Here is a 27,381-nt window from a genome sequence, read left to right as displayed (position 1 = left end):
CTCTGATATTCTCTTCTGTGTCCAAGAAAATACTTGGTGTATAATGATGGGCTAATTGGCTTGCACTGCAATGCATCACACCGTTTTCACAGTAGCTGTAATAGAATACAGGTCATTTGAAATTTGGATAAGAAACAACATCCAGCACAGCTATCAGTATGGTTTGGCAGTGTATCCCCACAAAACTGTCAATGAAGGCCAAAGCTAAAACCGTTCAAGCCTCCCAAGTGTCATGTTGGATATCATTGCTTCTCCGCCCATCCCGATAGTCACTCTCATTATCACCATTCGGATCTTGTGCTGTGTCCATCCACTTGAACTATCATAAGTTGCATGTCTTCCAAAGACGTTGTCAAGTACAATATGCAGTCTCACAACACCAGGTTAAAGTCCAACAGGTTTACTTCGAATCACAAGCTTTCAGAGCGCTGCTCCTTCATCAGGCAAGTGGAGGTTAGTTCACAAACATAGCATATATAGGCAAAGACACAATTGCAAGATAATTACAGATTGGAATGCGAAGAATGGTTGGAATGCGAGTCTTTGCAGATAATCAATGCTTTACAGGTACAGACAATGCAAGTGGAGAGAGGGATAATCACAGGTTAAAGCGCTCCGAAAGCTCGTGCTATCAAATAAACCTGGTGTTGTGAGACTTCTTACTGTGCCTACCCCAATCCAATGCTGGCATCTCCACCTTTTGCCAAGTACAGCAACAATAGAATTATGTTTCAACTTGCAGCAAATATTGCTATCATTATGAATTCTTTAAAATAGTTGGACAGCTAACCATTCCATTTAGCTTACCACATGGTGAAATCAAATGTTATGTCCTCATGTGGTTTGTAGATTTCATCATTAAAGTAGCAGGAGCATTCTGATCTGGGCACACATTGTCCATCTTCATTGGCATACTGATTGGGTGGGCAGTAGCATCCTTCGAGACAAAACTCAGTGCAATCCGAGTCTGGGTTAGAGAGTGATCTGCAGGTCTGGTTACAAGGAGTGCCGCACTGATAATAAACCTGACCTTCAGGACAAGTCATTTCTGTCAAAGTAAAGTTTTAATAAAGATAAAGAGAGGTGTATTTATTCAGCTTGCTTACCACAAAATATTTCTCATCAATTATTGAATCAGTCATTGTTGTTCATTAAGCAAATGCAGTGTCCAAAATTACGTTTAACATGGACCCACATATATCAATGATTTGAAAGGTCAGTTCGCTTGTTTCAGACGCCGACGCAACAGCAAAATACTGCTGAAATTCTGAAATAAAAACATAAAACCCTAGAAATACTCAGTAGGTCAGGCAGCATCTGGAGAGAGAGAAGTAGAGTTCATGGACTGGATTTCATGCCCCACGTCGGTGTGTAGAAGGGGCACGCAAAATATGAGGGGTGCCCAACCCACCACCTTCCCGCGGACCCCCAAGCTGTGCCCCATAATACAGCGGGTGGGTGGATGCCAAAACTGGCAGCCTGCCCACCATATTCAAATTCAAAAATTATGGCTCAATCAAGCTTGTTGCCAAGCCAATCAATACTATGCTACTTGTACCATAACATTTGGCACGGCATTTTTTGAGGATAAATGGTGTTGAGTGGGGGTGAACTTTGACCAGGACCCCTGCAAAATTCCCTCTTCTCCACAGGACATTTTAACCTTCATCTGAATAGGCGGAAAAGCCAAGAAGCTCATGTGTGTGTGCCATGTGCTCATCAGGGGACACCCCCCACTTCCCTCAAGCCCCAAGCCCGGCCCCCAGACCCTTCTCTGACTTCTCAGATCCCACCCCATCCCAAAATTCCAAGTTTTGCCTGTTTCCGGCAGCCATTACTGTTCTTCCTGCTCCTCCTTGCAGGCATGGCAGTGCCCTCTACTGAGTTCTGGCACTGCCACAGCTGCTCAATCTGACTGGCCAGCAGCTCTTGAGCTTGGGACTTTCCCCCAGTCAGGAGCGGAAGTCCCAGGGCGAGTTTGTCTAACTGGCTGGCAGTGCATTATGGCCACAGGGTGGGCTCCGTCTAGGTGCGTCAGCTATCAGCTGACTTTCCTTCTAGGAACAGTGGTCAGAAGCCCACCCCCGACCCTCATTCCCCTCATAAAATCCAGCCCCATATTCGCAATCACTGACCTTGATGAACGGTCCTTGACTGAAATGTTTCTCTCTCTCCATCACTACTACGAGACCTACTGAGCATTTCAAACATTTCCTGTCTTTTTTATTTCTGATTTTGTTGGTGTTGAGTAGGGGAGGAATTTTGACCAGGGCACCTGCAAAATTCTCTCTTATAGAATCCCTACAGTACAGATGGAGGCCATTCAGTCCATCGGGTCTGTAGCGATTATCACATGTTAATTCACTATCCTACCCAGGCCGTATTCCTGGAACCCCACACATTTACCCTACTAATCCCCCTGACACCAGGATCAATTTAGCATGGCCAATCAACCTAACCCGCATATCTTTGGACTGTGGGAGGAAACCGGAGCACCCGGAGGAAACGTACACAGACACGGGGAGAAAGTGCAAACACCACACAGAAAGTGATCTGAGGCGGGAATTGAACCTGGGTCCCTGGTGTTGTGAGGCAACAGTGCCAACCACTGTGCCACCGTGCCGTTCTTCTCCACAAGACTTTGTAACTTTCACCTGAATTGGAAAGCGAACAGGGTCTGTGACAATGCAATGCTCATTCAATACTCCACTCAATAGTGAGTTAACATGTGATAATCCCCAGGACTTGCACGGGGAATCACTGATTGACCTTCCTGTAGGACTCGTAGAATATGAGCTGCCTGGTGATTGGTAATTACCTTACCAGGTGGAGCTTGTATACTGAGTCCTGTATAAAGCAGGCCCCTGAGTGGGTTCATTGTTGTATTGTCCCAATTGGGACCTGTTTGTGTTCACACAGGCTTGTGGTTTTGCTTCACTTTAATTTGTGCAATAAAGCACCGTTCCTTTACAGCCAACTCCTGGAGTTATTATATTTTACTTTAAAAAGTCAAGTAAAAGCAAGAACAAAAATCACTTACCACAGAAGTTTGGGGACCTCCAGTTAATAAGTACCCCTTTCTTGGCACACATTGCAGCATAACTGGCCACAGCAGAACACAGGCATTCATTGCCATTGGAACAGGCGCACACATCATAATGACAGATCTTGAGGAATGGCGTAGGATTCACCTCATGGTGGCAAGGCTCAAACTCATTTAGCAGGAGTATAGAGCAAACCTCCTCAGCATACGTCACTGAAACACAAATATCACACTCGTGGTGACAATTCTCCATAAAGCTCGTCTCTAAAGCAACAACTCAAAAATTGGGGCCAATTTTAACCTAACTCCAAATGGGAAATTGCAGGATAAGGTTGGGTGCATCCTCCCCACTATTACATTTCACTCAATACATCGGACAATGTGTAATGCCCATTGTGTACCTGATCTCATCAGTTTCCTATCTGTGGAGTTAGCTTAAAAATATCCCCATCATAAACGGAGGAGAAAGTAGATGGTGGAAATGAGATGAGATATATATATTAAAAAAACAAGAGACAAAAGGAAAAAAATTACTTCAACAATGAAATGAATGTTGTGCTTGGGACCTCGGGGGTTTTCTCTGAAGACCACACATTCTTAGAGAAAACTTCACATATAGTTGCAATCTGGAAGCACTTCTCACTAATGCACACATATCAATCAAAGTGTTCAGTATTTGAAATCTATCAAAGAATAGACTGGAATTTTTTGACTTTTATTTAACATTAGAAATGTACACAACAATAAATCTGATGCCTTCTTGAAACATCTGGTTATCACTGCTTTCATAACACAAGAGATGACTGGATTCCTTACTTTATTTGGGGCAAGTTCAACCAGTGTCTAATGGGTGTTGCATAGCCCCAAAACAATACAACATGCGTTTATATACCACCTTTAACAACATAAAAGGATCCAAGGCACAAGTGAGAACATTTCTTCCCTAATTTCAGCAAAGTGTGTATGAGACCTCAGGGAGCATTACTTAGCCAGAATTCTTTGCCTACATTACACTAAAACATGTTCATGACCTTGTTTTAAGAATGGGGACTTTGTGTATTAACTAATGTCACACATTGTGACGTTACTCCATCACATATTTTCCTTCTCAACATACTGAGGAAGAATTCAATGGCTAAAGGCCACAGATATCCTTCTTTCCTGATCCTGCCTACCAAACGGGACTGGAAACTTCTGACGGAAGTCAACGGACCTTTTCCTGGTCCGTCAAATTTCCCATCCCGCCTGTGACAATTCCAATGGCCTATGAAATGAGAAAGAATCCACGAAGCCTGCAGGAAGCCAAAGTTTATGCAGTCATTGTAAGATTTGCTAACAAGTTTCGCCTTGATTTATGAGCTGTTTGGTCAAAGCCTTCTTTGAATATCCGTAAGGACAAAATACAATTGGAGTTATTTATGGCTCAATACTAAGAAAATACCTGAATCACAGGAAATACGAAGGGTATAAGGGCGGCACGGTAGCACAGTGGGGGCGGCACGCTAGCACAGTGGTTAGCACTGCTGCTTCACAGCTCCAGGGACCTGGGTTCGATTCCCGGCTCGGGTCACTGTCTGTGTGGAGTTTGCACATTCTCCTCGTGTCTGCGTGGGTTTCCTCCGGGTGCTCCGGTTTCCTCCCACAGTCCAAAGATGTGTAGGTTAGGTTGATTGGCCATGCTAAAATTGCCCCTTAGTGTCCTTAGATGCATAGGTTAGAGGGATTAGCAGGTAAATATGTAGGGATAAGGGGGTAGGGCCTGGGTGGGAGTGTGGCCGGTGCAGACTCAATGGGCCAAATGGCCTCTTTCTGCACTGTAGGGTTTCTATGTTTCAAGAAACAATTGGTTTATTTATCCTTTCTAATGTTCATTCCCCATCAGTTATGTGCTTAAAAATTTGAGGTGCAGGACTTGTACCCTTCAAAGACAAACATAAGAACTAGGAGCAGGAGTATGCTGTCTGGCCCCTCGAGCCTGCTCCACCATTCAATAAGATCATGGCTGATCTTTTCGTGGACTCAGCTCCACTTACCCGCCCACTCACCATAACCCTTAATTCCTTTACTGTTCAAAAATTTATCAATCTTTGCCTTAAAAACATTCAATGAGGTAGCCTCAACTGCTTCACTGGGCAGGGAATTCCACAGATTCACAACCCTTTGGGTGAAGAAGTTCTTCCTCAACTCAGTCCTGAATCTGCTCCCCCTTATTTTGAGGCTATGCCCCCTAGTTCTAGTTTCACCCGCCAGCGTGGGAATTGGTCTAGCTCGTCACTCAGTATCAGGCATGCCCAAGCCAGCTACAACACTGCCAGCTACACAGCAATGGTCCCTTTACTCTGCTCCAAATTGGTACCTCAGCTCAAACTACACTCCAGTCTGAAATTTCCATCACCTTCACCAGAATCCCTGACAGTACTGAACGATTGTAGTTCACTTACTATCAAGCTGTGCCCATTGAGAACAAGCTTGGGACTGCACAAATTCATTTCATAAAGAGATTTACATTGAAGGAAGAGTGTCTGGGTCAGATTTGAATCAAAATCCCAGAAATGAAAACACTCTGCCACCTACTCTCCCCTCCATTTTGGGTAATAAATAGCACAAATGTTTCGCCCAGCATGAAGTGGTTAAAAGACCGTGGTCATGGCTAGTGTAGACGCTGCAGGATAGTTTGAGTAGCTGAGGGTGCAAAAAGGTTTTGCAGTTTAGCCATGCAGGTTATAGCTTGTGTTACCACCATCAACCATGCTTCTGTGTTGTGATCATTGCAGTTGTTGGGTTTTTTTGCCATTTAGTTTCATATCATTTGACAGACAAATAATAGATGCCAGCTCCCTTTTTGACAAAGTGAGAGTGTTACTGAGGAAATGATGGGGTAACCTTTTTGTCTTTGCCCCAACTTTCTTTTGGGTAAATCAATTGCACTAAAACAAACAAACTCAGGGACAAAGCAAGAAGGTCAGCCCCCAAAAAGGAGGGAACCACCCAAAACAAAAAAACAAAGCAGAAAGGAAACTTAAAACATTAAATCAAAATGTGATTACACCCCAGTCCCTGTGGTGCCCAATGAGCGTGGAAGACCTCAATGATGCCGTCGGTCACCTGGCTGTGAATATAGCCGCAGTAGAAGGGCAGACGGTTGGGTCAGATGACCCCCCTCGGTTTCCCGCTGTCTGGACATGTTAATAGCATGTTTGGCTAGGCCCAGGAGCAAGTTCAGCCCAATGGATAGCAATCTGGCAGAGCAGATCGTTGACTCATTATAGAACTGGTAAGATTATCATTCCATTGATTTCAGTTAGGTTCTATTACCACTCATGCAGACAAAGATTTACCCCAATATATCTGGGGCTACATTCATGCAGCAGCAGTGTAGGCCCTGAGAGACATGCATCACAGTGTTGCATAGGAACATTGCAACAGGAGTAGGCCATTCAGTTGCTTGAGCTTGTTCTATCATCCAGTTGGGTCATGCTGCAACACATCACTTGGATCATAGTTTTTGTGAATACTGTTTAGTATTAGGAAGTGAAACAGTAAAGTGATATCAATGCTTTAAATATTTACATAATTCTTGAAACTTCATATCACTTGCATTGAGAATATGACTGCTGTATCTGCACAGTCATACTAACCCCATCGAAAGCAAATGCACAAAGATAGAGCTATAAGGCAGTGTGATAGTTCTCCAATCTGTGCTCCATTTAAGTGTAGTTCCTCACTAATTCGGAATTCACCTGTACTTTTCATTGACCCTGACATCGCCATGGTGACGTGACTGAGCAGCTTTATCAAATTCTCTCAAATATTCAACTCATTTTAGTGTTTTAATTAGTCTATATTATGTCCAATGAGTTGTGAGATTTTCAGAATTGCCTGAATGGGTGGCACGGTGGCACAGTGGTTAGCACTGCTGCCTCAGAGTGCCAGGGACCTGGGTTTGATTCCCAGCTCGGGTCACTGTGGTGTTTACACGTTCTCTCCGTGTCTGCGTGGGTTTCCTCCAGGTGCTCCGGTTTCCTCCCACAGTCTGAAAGACGTGCTGGTTGGGTGCATTGACCCGAACAGGCGGCGGAGTGTGGCGACTAGGGGAATTTCACAGTAACTTCATTACAATGTGAATGTAAGCCTTACTTGTGACTAATAAATAAACTTTAACCCTTCATTGTTTATAACTCAATCAGTCTGCCTCACCTGTGAAAGTGTCATAGCCACTGCCCAATCTCTGACAGCGTGATTAAGTTTGGAAATTTGAGTTGGACTGGAATGAAACTCGCACCTTTCACTCACACACCCCAATTCCTCCCGCCACCCACACAGTCTGTGATACGAGTTTGGTGTCAGCAACGTGTCCGTGTCAGACATATTTCTGACAAGTAAAGACATCCTTCAAATACAGACACTCACAGTTAACAGCTAGATGACCAGTGCAGAGTGAAGGTAATTGTCAGTGATAACCCAGGCTTAATGCTCTAGAGATTGCAAGGCTGTACAAGCACGGGAATGGAATCTGATATGGGAGGGAAGAAAAGCTTCACTACAAAATGCACCACTAAAATCAGTAAGTTAAATCAAATACTGGCCGCGTCAGTTTGCTTCAGCACGCTATTAAAAAGGCTGTTAGAGTACAAGGAAAAATACTTTTTTGGAAAATGCTTAGATCAGGGAGATCGGTAGAAAGAAATTTGATGTTTAAACTTTTTTTCATATCAGCTCCCCCGAGGCTAGAGTGCCATACCTTGCGCTTTCAAGTCCCTGTACCTCAGAAAAGATGAAGATGCTAGTTTCCATTTCTCTGTAGAGAACAAAATGGTGACACTAATCTATTTGGTGAGGGAGAAAGAGCTTCATTTGAGAATTATCAGCTTGGGTCAGTTTAAGTTAAACAAAGTTGACCACTGGTTAATTCACTCAATATCATTAATAAGCACAAATCCTTTAATAAACTTATTTCAGCTATTTTTTATAGTTGTAAGAGCAAGGTAGATGAGTCTGATAGTGAGTCCACAAAAAAATTGAGATATATTGATGATCCCTTGCAACATGGATAATGTTTGATTTAAATACCGGGTACTGCTTTGTATTTATTCCACTTTGTTCTTTAAAAAAAAATCCTTCTCGACATAAGGGAGCCACTGGCAATGCCAGCATTTATTGGTCATCCCTAATTTCCCTTGGGAAGGTAGTAGAACATAAGATACAGGAGCAGAATTAGGCCATTCGGCCCATCGAGTCTGCTCTGCCAGTCAATCATGGCAGATAAATTTCTCAACCCCATCCTCCCACCTTTTCTCCAAAATCTTTGATCCCCTTACCAATCAAGAACCTATCTATCTTTGTCTTAAATACACTCAATGACCTGGCCTCCACAGCCTTCTGTGGCAATGAATTCCATAGATTCACCACCCTCTGGCTGAAGAAATTCCTCCTCATCTTGGTTCTCAAGGGTCATCCCTTTATTCTGAGGCTGTGTCCTCAGATCATAGTCTCTTCTATTAATCTAAACATCTTCGCCACGTCCACTCTATCCAGGCCTTTCAGTATTCTATAAGTTTCAATGAGATTCCCCCTCATCCTTCTAATTTCCATCAAGTACAGACCCAAAGTCCTCAAACATAGTAAGTAGGCCTCCGCTTTAAACCTCGCAACCTTGCCTGATGAAAGTGCCCACAACGCTACTTGTTAGATAGTTCCAGAACTTTAATCCAGCAACAACTGCATAATGTTGAGTTATGTCTATGTCATGTTGGTGTTTCCAAGCACAAGTTTGCTTCCCTAACTTAGTGGCAGAGATTGCCAGTTTGGGGATTACTGCTGACAAAGCCATGGTAAATTACTGCAGTGCAGGGGAGATCACGCACACTGCAGCCCTGATGCACCAATAGGAGAGCAGGGATATTTTAAGCTCGGGGATGGGATGTTAGTCAGACAAATTTCTGGATGGTTTTGAACTTCTTAAATGTTATTGCAACTGTGCTCATCTAGGAAAGTTGGAAGTATTCCATCGCTGACTTGTGTCTTGTACCTTGTAGATGATGGAAAGGCTTTGGGGAGTAAGGAAGTGAGTCACTCACCGCAGAGAATTCTGGGCCTCTGACCTGCTCTCATAGCCACTGTATTGATGGGACTGTCCCAGCTAAGTTTCTGGTCAACGGTGACCCTAGGATGTTGATGTTGAGTGATTTGGCAATGCTAATACCATTGAAGGTGAAGGGCAAGTGATTTGATTCTTCCTTGTTGAAAGTGATCATTACTTGGCATGAATATAAATTGCTACTTATCAACTTAAACCTGGATGTTGCCCAACTCTTGCTGAATGCACAAATGCCTCATTATCTGAACACTGTGCAGTCATCAGTGAACAGGCTTTATGATTCCTGACTTTATGATCGAATTAAGGCCATTGATGAAATGTGAAGACAATGTGGCCTCTTATATTTTCCCTGAGTAACGCCTGCAGTGATGCCCAGGGGCTGAGATGATTGGACTCCAATAACCACAACCACGTTCCACAGGTGCAACTGATAATTCCAGCCAGTGGATAGTTTTCCTCAAATGGCACTGACTTTGGGTTTACTAGATCTCTGTTTTCACACTTGATCAAGAGCAGTTAAAGTAGAAGTTTATTTATTAGTGTCACAAGTAGGGCGGCCCAGTGGTTAGCACTGCTGCCTCACAGCGCCAGGTACCTGGGTTCAATTGCCGGCTTGGATCACTGTCTGTGCGGAGTCTGCACGATCTCCCTGCGTCGGCGTGGGTTCCCTCCAGGTGCTCTGGTTTCCTCCCATAGTCCAAAAGACGTGCTGGTTAGGTGTATTGGCCATGCTAAATTCTCCCTCAGTCTACCTGAGCAGGCGCCAGAGTGTGGTGACGAGGAGATTTTCACAGTAACTTCATTGCAGTGCAAATGTAAGCCTACCTGTGACTAATAAATAAACTTTTTTACATCCACACTGCAATGAAATTACTGTGAAAATCCCCTAGTCACCACACTCTGGCGCCTGTACAGGTACACTGAGGGATAATTTAGCATGGCCAATACACCTAACCAGCACGTCTTTTGGACTATAGGAGGAAACCAGAGCACCTGGAGGCAACCCATGCAGACACAGGGAGAACGTGCAGACTCCACACAGACAGTGACCCAAGCTGGGAATCGAAACCAGATCCCTGCTACTGTGATGCAGCAGTGCTAACCACTGTGCTACCGTGCCACTCCTAATCTCACTTCATCCAAGGAAATCATCTCTAGTGTCCATGTTTGGACCAAAACATAAGAGATTGGAGCTAGGTCCTGGTGGAACCCAAACTGAGCATTGATGAGCAGGTTAGTGGTGAGTCAATGGAGCTTGGTCAGACTGCACTTTGCCGAGGATCGACAGTAGGTCGTTTGGGTGCAAATCGGCCAGATTGGAATTGTCCCACTTATTGAAGACAAGACATGCCTGGGTAAATTTCCACTTGGTTGGATAGATGACAGCACTGTGACTGTTCTGGAATGGTTCATCGAGAGACATGGCTAACTCTGGAGCTTTGGTCTCCACCAATACATTGGAATTTTGTCAGGGTTCAACAGTTTTTCGATACAATACGGAGTGAATTGAATTGGCTGAAGATTGGATCTATGATTTGAGGCATTTTGGTGGGTGGTGAAGAAGATTGGTCCATTTGCTCCTTTTGGCTGAAGATTGTTACGAATGCTTCAACCTTTTCTTTTGCATTGATGAGTTAAGCTTCGTCATTATTGGGAATGGACTGTTCTTGGAACCTCCTCCTCTAGTCGGTCACTTAATTGTCCTTCACCATTCGTGACTGGATCTGTGTAGGTCTGGGGTGGTTTGTTCTAATCCATTAATCGTGAGTTCTCATATCTCTTTCTATAGCATGCTGCTTCTACTCTTCCATATGCATGTAAGACCATAAGACATAGAAGCAGAATTAGGCCACTTGACCCATCGAGTCTGTTCCGCCATTCAATCATGGCTGATATTTTTCTCATCCCCATTCTCCTGCCTTTTCCCCATAACCCCATATCCCCTTATTAATCAAGAACCTATCTATCTCTGGCTTAAAGACACTCAATGACCTGACCTTCACAGCCCTCTGCGGCAAAGAGTTCCACAGATTCACCACTCTCTAGCTGAAGAAATTCCTCTTCATCTCTGTTTTAAAGGATCGTCGCTTTAGCCTGAGGTTGTGCCCTCTGGTTCTAGTTTCCCTACTAGTGGAAACATTCTCTCCATGTCCACTCTATCCAGGCCTCGCAGTATTCTGTAAGTTTCAATAAGATCCCCCCTCATTCTTCTAAACTCCAATGAGTACAGACCCAGAATCCTCAACCATTCCTCATATGACAAGCTCTTCATTCCAGGGATCATTCTTGTGAACCTCCTCTGGACCCTTTCCAAGGCCAGCACATCCTTCCTTAGATACGGGGCCTAAAACTGCTCACAATACTCCAAATGGGGTCTGACCAGAGCCTTATACAGCCTCAGAAGTACATCCCTGCTCTTGTATTCTAGCCCTCTCGACATGAACGCTAACATTGCATTTGCCTTCCTAACTGCCGACTGAACCTGCACATTAACCTTAAGAGAGTCTTGAACAATGACTCCCAAGTCTCCTTGTGTTTCTGATTTCCTAAGCATTTTCCCATTTATAATATAGTCTATGCCTCCATTCCTCCTTCCAAAGTGCATAACCTCACACTTTTCCACATTGTATTCCATCTGCCACTTCCTTGCCCACTCTCCTAACCTGTCCAAGTTCTTCTGCAGCCCCCCTGCTTCCTCAATACTACCTTACCAGGTTCCATTTCGTTCTTAAATATACCTGGTGCTGCTCTCGGAATGCTCTTCCACACTCCTCACCACATTCAGGATTTCCAGCATCCACAGTATTTTGCTTTTATTTCAATGATTTTCTGACTTGCTGGTGATGGGGGGAATATACTTGGCCACCAGGTAAAGGTCATGGTGGAATGCAATTCTACGGTCACGAGCTGTTCCATGATCGATCCCATTCAGCATGGTAGTATGGTGGCAATTGACATGGCAGAGAAGGCCATCAGTGTGATAACAGGATTTGGTTTGTTACAATAACTGTGTAATAGATAGGCACAGCTGTAGGAGTATGACTTAGTCAGGCTGTCAGTTGACTTGTCAGTGAGATTGCTCTCCCAACTTTGTATCAAGTTCCCAAAAGTTAACTGAAGAGGATTCTGCAGGATCATCTGGCCTTGATCACAACCTACCTCAATGCTTAGATCACAGCAGAGTGGTTAATCCTGTTTTATTATTCCTAATCTTTGCAGGGGTTTGATTGAACAGAGTGGCTTGCTTGGACCATCAGAGGGCAGTTATGACTCAACCACACTGCTGTAAAAGTGTGGTCAAACATCGGCCTGGTTAGGCTCCTTCCTTGATTGGGTTGCTATGGCAATTCACCAGTCCCAGGGTCAGTTTGTGAATAATGGGGCCTAGAATTTCAGGTGAATCTATTTTTGGGAACCTGAATGCAAAGACACTCAAAACACAAGGTCTGAGAAGCACCGGACTTTGAGCCTTGAGTCTTTGACAGTGCTGTGGTAGGGACCCATGTAGGTTTGTGTCCCTATTTCCAATGAAGTGATTGTGTTGGATCATTGGGATTCTGAGGGAGGAATGGGTGAACATTGGTGTGTGCAATCAGGGATTAATGAAGGGGCTCATGTAGAACGATTGCTGACCTCAGGAGTACTGGCTGGCATAGGGAACATCACTGGGAGAATGTAGGATGATCATGCACCCCTGGGAGGTATTTTCATGGATCAGAAAGATTGCAGGCTTGAGAGTTGGGGTATACTTCCAGAGGTGGAAGGAAGGCTGGAGGGTTGAGGCTGAAGGGAGATCGAATAGCTTGGGGGCTGGTGCCATAAGTGGGATCAAATTCTATGGACCTAGAGCTGCCATGATATTGTAAGTACTTAGTATTTTCATATATATGTGTTTATCACCCCCGTCAGCACAAACCAATGTTGAATGGGTACCAGAAAGAGGTGTTGGTCCCTTATTTGGCTTGACAAATGGACTAATGTCTACTTCCTCTTATTTGTTCTTTACCAAGATGGTGTCTGGTGCAAAATGCAACAGAAGTGTATGCATGCACATCTGATGCTATTTTGGTCCCTAAATGATGCCAGTTTTGCCCAAACAATAGACGCCACTGTCCCCAGTTTCATACTGGCTTAGAATTGTCCGCGATTCTTGATTGCTAATCAAATAACATAATTTCTACCTTACCATATATCTGATGTATCAATTTCAGCACATATAATTAGGAAATATAATTTCTAATGTCATCAGATCCATGGCAATCTAACCTAATTACCACAGTTTAACAAATAAAATATGCTATCAATACTGGTGTGGCCAGAGGGCTGACTACAACAATGATTACAGCAACAACAACAATGGCAATATTAGCTGGAAGAGCAATTGTGTCAATAAGAGTCAAGCATGCTGGGAACTTTGGTCAAGTTATAATTAAACACAGATGCTGGTTAGAAGGCTGCAGTGAGTCGTCACCTGCCTGTGGTTTGTGACCTGACACTTCCCATGTTGACTAAATAAGGATAGTTGCTCGGATAATGCTGGATGCTAGTTGGAGCCATTGATTCTATATATGGTGAAGCTATATAATTTACATGCAGCTTGGTAAAAACATTTGGGAGTTGTTTACGAGTAACTCCATTGGCAGTGATCGAACATTGTGATCAGTTTCTGATGATATCATTGGCTGACTGCCAGAGAACTTTCTGGAAGATTGGGAAAGGTTGGGGATAAAGAGATGTGTTACAGCCTTTGTCTCCAGTGATGACTCAAGACCAACCGTGGCAAGTGTGCCCTGAAGGAATATCTTCAGAGAAGACAAAGGAACCACGAGGAAGAATCGACATCGAGAATGGATCTGGCCAGTTTGCTCAAGAATTCATTTTCAGTCAAAGAGTTAAACTTTCAGTTAAAGAGTTCATGTTAAGAGTTGAAGTGTAAGAGTTAAAATGTTGCAACTGTTGTAAGTTTGAGTTTTGGTACCTAAAGTGTTGAATAAACAAAGGTTCATTTAAGTGAATTTGAGTTGCCTCCTGTCCTTTGGTTTGTTACACTAAACTAAGTACCTGGAAAGAGAGTGAAGTTTAAAGCTGGATAACAGTGGAAAGCTGAAAGGAAAACTGAAAACGTTGGAAGCACAAAGCAAATCAGTGAATATCTGTGGAATAAAGATTCACACTTCTAGGCTTTCCCTCCCTTGGAGGAACAAGTCTGAAACATCAGCTGACGGCTCTTTCCAGAGACGCTGACGGACTTGTGTGTTTCCAACTTTTTCTGTTTTACCTTAGATTGACAGTGCTGTTGACAAATCTGGAATGTGGAATTATAGAGAATAAATGGATTTAACTATTAGTAAGATAGTTGGTCAGGAGTGAATGGCAATACCTGTTTGAAGACAGTGTTAGTGATCATTACAAATGTTAGGGTAGCAGAATTCTATTAGGGTCTCAGGTGGAAGAAATATTATTTTGGATTTTTAGGACCACTTTTGACATTATTCTATTTAATTCAACTAGATTGAAAGAACAAGAATGGGAGAGGCTAATTCAACAATCTCAATAGGGAGCCTTGCTCAACAGGGGGACAGAACAAAGAACAAAGAAAATTACAGCACAGGAACAGGCCATTCGGCCCTCCAAGCCTCCACCGACCATGCTGCCCGACTGAACTAAAACCCTCTACCCTTCCGGGGACCATATCTCTCTATTCCCATCCTATTTATGTATTGTCAAAACGCCCCTTAAAAGTCACTACCATATCCGCTTCCACTACCTCCCCCGGCAACGAGTTCCAGGCACCCACTACTCTCTGTGTAAAAAATCTGCTTCGTACACCTCCTTTAAATCTTGCCCCTCGCATCTTAAACCTATGCCCCCTAGTAATTGACTCTTCCACTCTGGGAAAAAGCTTCTGACTATCCACGCTGTCCATGCCTCTCATAATCTTGTAGACTTCTATCAGGTCGCCCCTCAACCTCTGTCATTCCAGTGAGAACAAACCAAGTTTCTCCAACCTCTCCTCATAGCTAATGCCCTCCATACCAGGCAACAGTCTGGTAAACCTTTTCTGTACTCTCTTTAAAACCTCCACATCCTTCTGGTAGTGTGGCAACCAGAATTGAACACTATATTCCAAGTGCGGCCTCACTAAGGTTTTATAAAGCTGCAACATGACTTGCCAATTTTTAAACTCAATGCCCCAGCTGATGAAGGCAAGCATGCCGTATGCCTTCTTGACTACCTTCTCCACCTGCATTGTCACTTTCAGTGACCTGTGTACCTGTATATCCAGATCCCTTTGCCTATCAATACTCTTAAAGGTTCTGCTATTTATTGTACATTTCCTATCTGTATTAGACCTTCCAAAATGCATTACAGGTCAGAGACTGGGCTGTTATAGCTCTTGTTCTTTGACTTCTACCCAATTGAATAAGGCTTCCTTGTTGGGAGTGCAGATTTACTGAATGTAGCCTCACACAGATAATCTAAGGGGAGGTGATGGCCTTGTGGTATTATCGCTAGACTATTAATCCGGAAACTCAGCTAATGTTCTGGTGTCCCGGGTTCGAATCCCGTCACAGCAGCAGGTGGAATTTGAATTCAGTAAAAAAAAATCAGAAATTAAGAATCTACTGATGACCATGAAACCATTGTTGTTGTTAGAAAACCGCATCTGGTTCACTAATGTCCTTAAGGGAAGGAAATCTGCCATCCTAACCTGGTCTGACCGACATGTGATTCCAGAGCCACAGCAATGTGGTTGACTCTCAACTGCCCTCTGAAATGGCCTAGCAAGCCACTCAGTCCAAGGGCAACTAGGGATAGGCAATAAATACTGGCCAGCCAGAGACGCCCATGTCCCACAAATGAATAAAAAAATAGCCTCTTCCATCTGGACATCTAGAAGACTGTAGCTAGGGTTAAATAGATCAGTGTATATTGTAGGAAAATGATGCTTTGACTTACTTTCTATGAGATATGATATTTATTTGGGTACGAGGTAACAGGTAGAACTTTCTGATCCGCATTCAGGTGATTAAACCATGATATTAGGAGATGAATTGATCAAACCCTAGATACTCGCAGAGTCTGATTTGACTGATCTTGCTAATTGTTTCCAGATGTCTTTTAAAAATGAAGAAAGCCCTTAATTTCCTTTTGATTCAAGACTTTGACACTGCTGCATCGAATGGGTTTAAAATATTCTAACACAGGCATCATTAGAAGTAGAGCCATGGGTCTCCGATATACAAACAAATGTAGACGGTGTTCATTTGGCATCTTTAGTGAACAAAAATGGGATGTGATTATAAATGGAGAATTCCTTGTCTTAGTATAACTTCAAAAGTAATAACTTCAAACTTGAATTTGTTAATTTATGCATGGAAGACTATTTGCTATCAGAAATCTGGTGCTTATTTAAAACATTCAAAAAAAACTGCCTCAATTTACAGAGTGATAGCATAGTGCTCCAGGATTGTAAGATATATATATTCTAGGTAATATATGAGTATAATGTTGCACTGTCTCAGGATGGTAAATGCATGGCACAGTGCAGCTAGGTGATAGTGTATGTCTTGTGCATGATTGTCTTATGTGCTAAATTAGCAAATTCAGCTACACTGCAGTGGTAAAGCACTCTGTGAAGATGTGGTGGGATGTGTTTTGTGGTGCTGAGGGGACGGGAGAGAGGGGGCAGGTATTGGGGGAGGAAATTGGAAGGAAAGTTACTTCAGGATGCCCTTGGGCACTTTGAATGGAGTCCAAGAAGCAGGGGACCTGTCTGTTCTATATAACGCCCAGCAAGCTCAGAAGTGAAAGAGTAAATACTTAGCTTCACTACCTGTAAGTTTATTTATTAGTGTCACATATTAGGCATACATTAACACTGCAATGAAGTTACTGTGAAAATCCCCTAGTCGCCACACTCCAGCGCCTGTTTGGGTAGAAGAATAGAATCATAGAAACCCTACAGTGCAGAAGGAGGCCATTCGGCCCATCGAGTCTGCACCGACCACAATCCCACCCAGGCCCTACCCCCACATATTTACCCGCTAATCCCTCTAACCTACGCATCCCAGGACTCTAAGGGGCAATTTTTAACCTGGCCAATCAACCTAACCCGCACATCTTTGGACTGAGGGAGAATTTAGTATGGCCAATGCACCTAACCAGCACGTCTTTCAGACTGTGGGAGGAAACCCACGCAGACACAGGGAGAATGTGCAGACTCCGCACAGACAGTGACTCAAGCTGGGAATTGAACCCGGATCCCTGGCGCTGTGAGGCAGCAGTGCTAACCACTGTGCCACCGTGCTGTTTAGAGTTCATTTCTTGACTTTGCAAATAGCACTCCTGTTTACTGATTCTATGGTTATTTCCCTTTGAGTTAAAACGTCCTTCTGGTAGAAAGGACATTATGACTATGAAGTTAAACCTACAATGGCATTGGATTCTATCAATTCTATGTATTTATCTACAGTTAATAGACGGACACTGTGCATAAAATTATAATGCAAGGCCATTGAGCTGCACTGCAACAATATTTAACATGAAAGGTGTGATGCAAGTTGATGCTTACATGTCCAAGACACCGACATTCCGGCTATCTGTAGCACACGAGGCTACAGCTTGATCTTTGCTGATATTCTAGCAGACTTCACATTCTAATATAATTCTAATGAATGCCTTGCTGCCATTTTACTATTTTTTTTAATTATGAACTGCACAACAATAAATGAAGCAAATTATTTCCTTTATGGGAATAAAAAATGGATTGGCTACCTTATATCAGAATAATGAGGCATGGGAGGCACATATTGTCGTGGCTAAAATCAGCAATTTCTAACTTCCTCTTCCATCGTCATTGTGACAGCTACAGTCATTATTTCCACTTCTTTCCGTAAACCATGTGACTGTGTTTACGTATCTCCTCATAGATTGGCCGAGTTCCCATCTGGCAGCGAGCTAAAGGAGAGTGAAGCTTGACTGAACTCTTCCTTTAAAGTTTATTTTTCCTACAGCTTTTTCTTCTTAGGGAAGAGATAATCCATTGCAGTAACATCTTGGAGTGCTTTGTTTCTAATCTTGGATATCTCGACTAAAGACAATTGAAGGAAAACCCCAATTTTAACAGCTCCGCCTTGCTGGAAAAATAAACCTCCATCAAAAATGAAGGAAGATTAAATACCCTAATGGATGCCTAGGGCTGACAGCAATAGGAATCCCACTATTCTTTGGGCACATTTCCAGTGGTGCTATTACAGTGGTAACCAAAATGAAGGTTTGTAATTTTCTTTCTAGACTCTCCACACAATGAAGTGTGCTACAGGTCGGAGAGTGTGATTTTCCATGCTAAATATCTCACCTGAGGGTAGAGCCAGTGCTCTGAACAAGAAGCCACATTTGAAGAGAATGCAGAACAGAGGTTAGGATTTGACACAGCAATTTTCCCTCCAAGTATGCATCCCCACTGAAGGCACAGGACCTCTGAATTCATGCTTTAGATTGGTTCATAGCGATAGTTTTCATTCTGCACTGAGCCCAAATAGCACGGAAAATATTTAAATCGCCATGTTTAGTACAACTTCCAAAATGTACTGAAACCCAGTTACCTCTCTTGGGATTTAAATTGCACGGGTCGGCATGTATCTGCTTCAGGTCAGCACAGCCTCCATTAACCTTCCAGGAGTTCCCAAAGTTGACCATCTCGGTTTCAACAAGTCCGGATGGCGTGAGGAAGTCGTCACCTTGGTTTCCATTGTAATTTCCACACAAGCCGCAGGTCATACCTGTGTATATGACTCCCAGCTAAAGAGAGAAGGAGAGAGTTAATTCGGTGCCAGGGCAATGCAGAATCTAAGACACATCTGCAGGCTTCAGGCTGTACCTTCAAGTAAACCTTGCCGTACCCATCCCAGTCAAACTGAAAATCTTCGTCGTAGGTCACCCTAATCGACGACAGGACAGTGTGCTGAATACGGAGGACACCTACAAGAAATATGTGGAAATCAGAATGAACATAATTAGATGAGCAACAATGTAATTCCAATTAAAGTGGAAAAACAACCACCTTTCTTGTTCTTTTGCAGTCATTGAAATTTCACACAGACATTCAGCTCTTTGGCTGTTAGCTGTGTCAAATGGAGTTAACTATTTTGTTTTCTTGCTGTGGTTCATATCTTTGCGCTCATCAAGTGGAAGGAAGTCATGGCAGGGAAATAGAAACTTTGGGGGTGATTTTAGGAGAGAAATTCTAAGCATCCAGCTGGCATGAACACGGGGAGCTTCATTTTTTTGGGGCAAGTCTTTACTCCAAATCTTATGGACTTAGACAAGTAAAAAAATGGGCTAGACTTTTTCTGCCGCGAGATGGAATGGGCAGGGTTTAAATCGTCAGCCAGCCTGCTGTAGCAGTAGAGAGAGCTATTGCCCATATGCAGACCTCTCTGGCTGCACATGTGCAATTGCAACAGCAGATGCCTGACAGGTCCAAAAGAAAGACACCAGTCAGGCCTTTGCTGTTGCAGCTGGCAAATACCCAACCAGACCCCCTCCCCCGCCCCAGCAATCACAGGGGCCTGCGGCCGATCGCAAGTCCCACCCCCGTCCCCCCCAACCCGCACCGCCATCCAGACCGATTGTGCCCCCTCCCACCCGTCAATCACAAGCAGTGTGACAGCGGGGCCCCCTCCCTAACCAACTGGACCATCAAGACCTGGCCCTGCCCCCTTCACACACTGCCCCTTCAGGTCCCATCCCCTGGCATTACCAAGTGCCAATGCGACAGGCTGACACTGTCCAAGGGGCACCCCCAGCCTTGCCCTCAACCTTACTGGGGGCCTCAATGGCCTCCAGTTCTATTGGTGAGGCCAACACGTTCGTGGGGACCAGGTGTTTTCTTCACTGATAAGCACCTTTCCCGGTGAGGCCATAAAGGCAAGTGAGCCAGAACAATTGCATCCCCGGCTTGCTAATCACATATCAATTCATTTTAAAATATATTTAAATAAATTATTCAGTCTCTTGCTAGAAATGGGTGGGACGTTGATTGCACTGGATAACTGGTGCCGTTAAGATCGCAAGAGGCGAGAAACCAGGCACGAACCGCAATTTTACCTGTGTGGTGAACCATCGTTGGTTCCCACTGGATAGTACTGAGCCAGGGTCTGGCCAGTACTACAAGTATGTATATATGTTGCTGTTGGGGTTAGGGATGGGTTGTTCTACTTGTTGCTGTTGGAGTTAGGGTTGGGTTGTTACACCTTTGTATTATAGTATTGTGGTATATCCCAGTCGGGCTCCGCCTCCTGGGAGAGGTATAAAGGTCTCTGCTCTGTCTGGGACCCCTCAGTCTGGGATCGTGTATATAATTAGTAGCTGCCTTGTTACAGCAAATAAAAGCCTTTATTTCCTGAGCATCAAGCCTCGTGTGTGATAACGCGCATCAATTTTATTTGCTGTAAATAAACTCTCGTCGAAGAAAAAAAAAGAGAGTATGGAGCAGATACTGAAGCCTGAACGCCTTACACTAGATCCACGTGCGGTGGGCGCCTCTAACACCTTCGACCACTGGTTGAAATGTTTTGAGGACTACCTGGCAGCCTCCGCAGCGGTCACCACAGATGATGACAGACTCTGGGTCCTCCATGCGAGGGTAAGCGACACCGTCTACCTCGCGATCCGTGCGGCCACCGATTACACAAAGGCCCTCAAGCTTCTGAAGAAGCGTTATATGAAACCGTCCAACGAAATACACGCTCGTTACCTCTTAGCCACTCGACGACGGCAGTCCGGCGAAACGATGGAGGAATACGCGAACGAGATCCTACAGCTAGCCAGGGGCTGTAACTGCAAAGCAGTGTCGGCAGACCAGAATATGAACGACCTCGCTCGAGATGCGTTTGTGGCGGGAGTCAGATCGTCGTACATCCGACTCAAACTACTGGAGAAAGGTAACCTTGACCTTACCCAGGCAATAGAACTAGCGGAGATGCTGGAGACAGCCTCCAAAAGCCTAGTATTGTATCCTGAAGACCACGTGGAGACAACGTGGCAGGAGCAGTCGCCAATCCCTCCTCGTCGCTCGGGTTCGAAAGGCTGCGTAATGGCGTGCTCACACTCGGGCCAGACGACAGCAGCAGCTCCGGGCGGCCCGCAGTGTTACTTCTGTGGGGGAGCGAAGCATACTCGGCAACGGTGTCCTGCTAAAGCTGTGTTGTGCTCCGCCTAAGAAGGGGCACTATTCGAAAGTGTGCCGATCTAAATCTGCTTCTCGGAACAGCAGTGCGGCCTGCGATTCCTCAGAGCCCGGTTCTTCGTCGTCAAAATCATCGAGGGTTTCGTCCACGTGCGAGGCCAGGGCGACGCCATTACGGTCGATGGAGTCGGAGATGTGTGACCACCAGGGGTCGCTGAGTTTGGCGCCATCACCCACGTGCGACCTATGGGAGCGGCCATGTTGGTCGAACAGACAATTTCTATGGCATCAAGGTCCCGGTCTGTCACCGTGCTAGGGAGTTGCGTGGTAACTTTGAAAGTGCAAGGCACAGTTTACGAGCGTTTCAAGCTCCTAGTGTTGCCGCACCTTTGCGCGCCAATACTTCTTGGACTAAACTTCATGGTCCACTTGAGGAGTGTAACCCTACAGTACGGTGGGCCACTCCCTTCACTTTCAGTGGGAGAACAGCAGCCTCCAAATTGCCCAACGCGCCCCGCCTGTAGCCTCTCGACGCTGAAGATCACCACACCCTCCCTGTTCCAGAATCTTGTGCCAGGCTGCAAGCCCATTGCGACTAAGAGTAGGCGTTACAGCGCTGAGGATCGGATCTTCATTCGATCTGAAGTTCAGCGGCTCCTCAAGGAAAGGATCATACAACCCAGCGCTAGTCTGTGGAGAGCGCAGGTCGTGGTGGTTAAGAATGGGAACAAACCCCGGATGGTCATAGACTATAGTCAGACCATTGACAGATACATGCAGCTGGATGCGTATCCCCTCCCGCGCATATCTGACATGGTCAACCAGATTGCGCAGTACCGGGTGTTCTCCACCATAGACCTCAAGTCTGCCTACCACCAACTCCCCATTCGCCCAGAGGACCGACAATACACGGCTTTTGAGGCAGATGGTCGCTTGTATCACTTTCTCAGGGTTCCCTTTGGTGTCACCAATGGGGTCTCGGTCTTCCAGCGTGCTATGGACCGAATGGTGGACCAGAACGGGCTGTGGGCTACCTTCCCGTACCTGGATAACGTCACCATCTGCGGCCATGACCAGCAGGATCACAACACAAATCTCCTGAATTTCCTTCGCACTGCATCTCGCCTGAACCTGACCTACAACAGGGAGAAGTGTGTGTTTCGTACGCGCCGTTTAGCCATCCTAGGATACGTGGTGGAAAACGGGGTCATGGGCCCTGATCCAGACCGTATGCGCCCCCTTTCTGAACTTCCCCTGCCCACTAGTGCAAAAGCACTGAGAAGATGCTTAGGCTTCTTCTCTTATTATGCACAGTGGGTTCCCAATTACGCGGACAAAGCCTGTCCGTTCATTAAGTCCACTTCTTTTCCCCTAACACCAGAGGCTCGATTGGCCTTTGATAAATTAAAAGCCGACATCGCGAAAGCTACGATGCACGCTGTTGATGAGTCCATCCCCTTTCAGGTGGAGAGCGATGCATCTGATTTCGCCCTGGCCGCCACACTTAACCAGGCGGGCAGGCCCGTCGCATTTTTTTCCCGCACCCTCCAAGGCCCCGAAATTCGGCATTCAGCGGTGGAAAAGGAGGCCCAGGCCATTGTGGAGGCCGTCCGGCACTGGCGCCATTACTTGGCAGGAAAACGGTTCACCCTGATCATGGACCAGCGGTCCGTGGCGTTCATGTTTAATAACACGCTGAGGGGCAAGATCAAGAACGACAAGATCTTGCGGTGGAGAATTGAACTCTCCACCTATAACTATGACATCATGTATCGTCCAGGGAAACTCAATGAGCCCTCGGATGCCCTCTCGCGTGGAACATGCACCAGTATACAGGAGGACCGTTTGCAGGCTCTCCATAATGACCTATGCCATCCTGGGGTCACTCGGCTCTACCACTTTATAAAAGCCCGCAATCTGCCCTACTCGGTGGAGGACGTCAGGTCCATAACAAGAAGCTGTCGGGTATGCGCGGAATGCAAACCGCACTTTTACCGACCTGACCGGGCACAATTAGTCAAGGCCACTCGTCCCTTCGAGAGACTGAGTGTCGATTTTAAGGGCCCCCTTCCCTCAACAGATCGGAATGTGTACTTCCTCAACACCATTGACGAGTACTCTACTAACCACTGTGCCACCATGTGAAGGGGATTTGAGAAGAAACATATTTTCTAGACATTGGGAACGCCTATTATGGGAAGAGGGAAACTGAGCTTCCCAGAATTCAAACAATAAAAGAAAGCTAGGCAGCAGAGGGAAGGAAAGCAGGAGGAAAGCTTTTAACTACCGGTTAACAAACCCTGAATAATAACAGAAAAGGTTCCTTCATTACACTGAAAAACTTCTTATAATGCATAGGTACTGCAGGTAATAATTAAGTGTAGACCTTGAATTAGTGGTGGCTGTACATCCATGCCATTCACCGAAACTCTCCCGCCATGTTTAAGTTTAATTGTCATGTTTACCAGTTCACGGAACTTCAGTGTTGCCGATCGTATACAAACTGCATCTGGGTCATCTGCACACTGGGGAAGAGAGTTAAAAACACTGAACATTGCTGCTAACCATGGGCATTGTTTAACATTCAACTGAGTCAAATGTCCATCTTCTGTACCTGCACTTTCTCAATGAAGGCTGAAAATGTATTTTCTTCACAGTCCTTTGCCAGTAGGTACTGGCACATTCCACTGAAGGTGAAATACTTATCGTCAAAACTCTTAAAGTGTGATTGTCCAATGACGAAGCACTCCCCTAATGCAAAACAGTTAAGATGTTACACAACATAGGTTTGGTTTGTCAACACGATGCAAGGCTGTGTTTCATTTGTAATCTAGCATATTTTATTTAAATTATTTATCTCAGGTCCGTTCTTACTCATGATTTGAAAGTGGTTGAGCTCTTTATTTTCCCAGGTTCCTATAATCCAAGCTTGGCATTACTTGATCACAAATTCTTAGTTTATCTCAAATAACCACACAGATTTATCCATCTACCAGCTTGGCTCAGATGCCATCACCCTTGTTTCTGAATTGGCAGGTTGTGACTTCACTGTCAACTCCACCATTTAGGGGCTTCATTTACACAGGCATTGCACTGCAATGCTGCATTGCCAGAGGTGACCTCCATTTGGGGGAGAGGCTAAACCAATGTTCTATGTGTTTATTTGGGTCTAAAAAGCCTGACAGTGCCATGTGAAGATGAGTATGGGCTTCTTCCGGTGACCTACTCAACTTTTCTCCCTCAACCCGCACCAGCAAACATTAATTCACTGTTCATTCATCGAATTTGTTGCATGTTGGCCCTGTGAAAAAAACTTTTCCCGCCAGGTATCAGTGATTGTACTTAAAAGTGAGTTGTTGTGTATTAGTCCAAGTGAGAGAAAGAGCCAAAGAGAGACGGAGAGAGAGACAGAGAGAGCGAGTGACAGAGACAGAGAGTGAGTGACAGAGACAGAGAGTGAGAGAGAGACAGGCAGAGAGAGAGAGAGACAGGCAGAGAGAGAGAAAGAGACAGGCAGAGAGAGAGAGACAGGCAGAGAGAGAGAGAGACAGGCAGAGAGAGAGAGACAGGCAGAGAGAGAGAGACAGGCAGAGAGAGAGAGAGAAACAGGCAGAGAGAGAGAGAGAGACAGGCAGAGAGAGAGAGAGACAGGCAGAGAGAGAGAGACAGGCAGGGAGAGAGAGAGACGGGAAGAGAGAAAGAGAGACAGGAAAAGAGAAAGAGAGACAGGAAAAGAGAAAGAGAGACAGGAGAGAGAGAGACCAAGAGAGAAGAAAGATTTGCATTAACATAGCATCCTTCCCAACCTGGATTTTGCATCCTTACCAACCCAAAAGATTAATGAGGCACTGTTGAAGTGAGGTCACTGTTATCATGCAGGGAAATGTGGCTGCCATTTCCAAACAATTTGTTGTAGTGATGTGGACTGTGGTGTTCTAGGGTGTGAATGTCTTGGTGATACCTTGCATGAAGGCATTAGTTCTTCAGCTAGATTTCTCCGTTTATGACTGAATACATTCCTGTCACAACACAGATATCGGTAGATTTATACAAGGTATGTAAGTTTGTGAAAGGCTATCTACCATGGGGAAAACTTCAGCTGAAGGGATTAAGAATGTGTCTAACCATCCATTGATGTGTGTGTGTTTTTAATGCTGATTCAGAGGACAGAATTCAGCACATAGGTTGGTGCCTACAATGAGGTATCTTCAACTAGAGATGTCAATCTGCAGATGGAGTCTGGGGGTGGGGAGGAGACAGTGGGACTGAGCAGGTTAGTTGTGTGTTCAAAGTTCAAATTGTTGCCCATAAACCTGATTACATTGAATTTAAGAAAATCTGACTCTTGTAAACTGATCTGATTCTTAATGCTTACTGTTTTCATTGTATAATAAGGTACACACCTGGACAATCCTCGTTAGTGCACTCCCATTTACCCTGGCTGCAAATGCTGTAAAATAAAAACATGAACATAGCAAAATACAGAATTGGGATTAGGAGATGGAAGGTGATGATGACATCATTAAATCAGGATTTCTCTGTAAGGTTTAAGTTTAAGTGTATTTATTAGTGTCACAAGTAGGTTTACATTAACACTGCAATGAAAATCCCCTAGTCGCTACACTCCGGCGCCTGTTTGGGTAGATTGAGGGAGAATTTAGCATGGCCAATGCATCTAATCAGCACATCTTTGGACTGCGGGAGGAAACTGGAGCACCTGGAGGAAACCTACTCAGACACGGGAAGAAAGTGCACACTCCACGCAGACAGTGACCAAAACCGGGAATCAAACCCAGGTCCCTGGCGCTGTGAGGCAGCAGTGATAACCACTGTGCCCCTAAATTGTGTTGAAAGGTCTGGTTCAGGCACTGTTCAACTTGGAAATCGGAGGAAAATAATCAGTCAGTAATAATCAGCCTCAAGATGGCCCTCCTGTCTTTGCACCCATTCCCTTCCAATTACATCCAAATAATGAACTGAAAATTGATGTATTTTGAGACACACAACTTCACAAATCTCACAAAGAATTAAAGTACAGGATGCATCCAATTGCAAAATACATCTGGCAGAAGTATTCATGCTACTTTACAGATGGAAACACTAAAATCCACTGCAAGTCATTAGAATGCTATGATGAATGTGTATCTGTAGTGTTTCTTTTTAAATGAGCGATTCAAGGGGCACGATCTTACAAAAACAATTCCAAGTACCAAACGAGCTAGAAAATGGAAGAGAGTCTTCTGGCACTTAGTCCAAACAAAATGCCAGGATGAGATTCTCACCAGCTGGGGGGGGGGGGGGGGGGAGGCAGGGGGATGCACTGCCCGCCCCTGCCCCCAGCCACCCAGGGGCTTCATTGGCCTCCAATTCGCCCCGCGAGGTCATCATGTCTGCTCTTCCACTGGTGGAGACCATCTGTGATTCTTGCTGGTGAGAACATCAGCAGGTGAGCAGGTAGGCCAAATGAGCCCGGGGCTTGCTAATGTCATTAATATTTAAATCAGCTCTCACCCGATCGTACCGTGTTGCCTCACCGAAAGTCGGGCTGGATGAGGTGGTAAGATCATGTCCTAATAATTTAAGTACAGATTTTTCCTTTACTTTGCCAAGTTCATGCCATCCTGCCTTCCTACCTGAGACATAGTTGCACAGATCAAGAATGGCAAACCTGGCTGATCTTTCCACTCCATAACCCTGAAGCACTAAGACCAATTAGACTTCTCTTAAATCTGCTGTCCATCTCTGAGATAAGCTTTCTTTGCACAAGCTTGTATTATACCTGGCTTCTTCAGAATCTCTACTGTCCAGCTACAACTAACGGATTCCAAAATACGACATAGTTACCCAAATTAGAGACTGCATAGTATTTGGCGGCATGATGGCACAGTGGTGAGCACTGCTGCCTCACAGCACCAGGGACCCAGGTTTGATTCCCAGCTTGGGTCACTGTCTGTGTGGAGTTTGCACATTCTCCCCATGTCTGCGTGAGTTTCCTTTGGGAGCCCCAGTTTCCTCCCACAGTCCAAAGATGTGCGGGTTAGTGGATTG

General features: G+C 44.9%; 1 protein-coding gene across 1 annotated transcript in view; it reads right to left on the bottom strand.

The window, feature by feature from the left end:
- The window catches only part of vwf (von Willebrand factor), a 146,311-nt gene that overhangs the window by 108,239 nt on the left and 10,691 nt on the right, over nucleotides 1-27,381 (bottom strand). Inside the window, exons 10-17 of the mRNA XM_078235380.1 lie at nucleotides 25,737-25,783; nucleotides 23,948-24,084; nucleotides 23,720-23,858; nucleotides 19,024-19,124; nucleotides 18,749-18,944; nucleotides 3,041-3,256; nucleotides 808-1,048; nucleotides 1-95 (exon numbers count right to left, since the gene is read on the bottom strand). Coding sequence (XP_078091506.1) covers nucleotides 1-95; nucleotides 808-1,048; nucleotides 3,041-3,256; nucleotides 18,749-18,944; nucleotides 19,024-19,124; nucleotides 23,720-23,858; nucleotides 23,948-24,084; nucleotides 25,737-25,783 — 1,172 coding nt within the window. The remainder of the gene's footprint in view (nucleotides 96-807; nucleotides 1,049-3,040; nucleotides 3,257-18,748; nucleotides 18,945-19,023; nucleotides 19,125-23,719; nucleotides 23,859-23,947; nucleotides 24,085-25,736; nucleotides 25,784-27,381) is intronic.

Source organism: Mustelus asterias, chromosome 19 (assembly GCF_964213995.1).
Source record: "Mustelus asterias chromosome 19, sMusAst1.hap1.1, whole genome shotgun sequence".
Lineage (NCBI taxonomy): Eukaryota > Metazoa > Chordata > Chondrichthyes > Carcharhiniformes > Triakidae > Mustelus > Mustelus asterias.
This window is presented reverse-complemented; position numbering and strand designations above follow the sequence as displayed.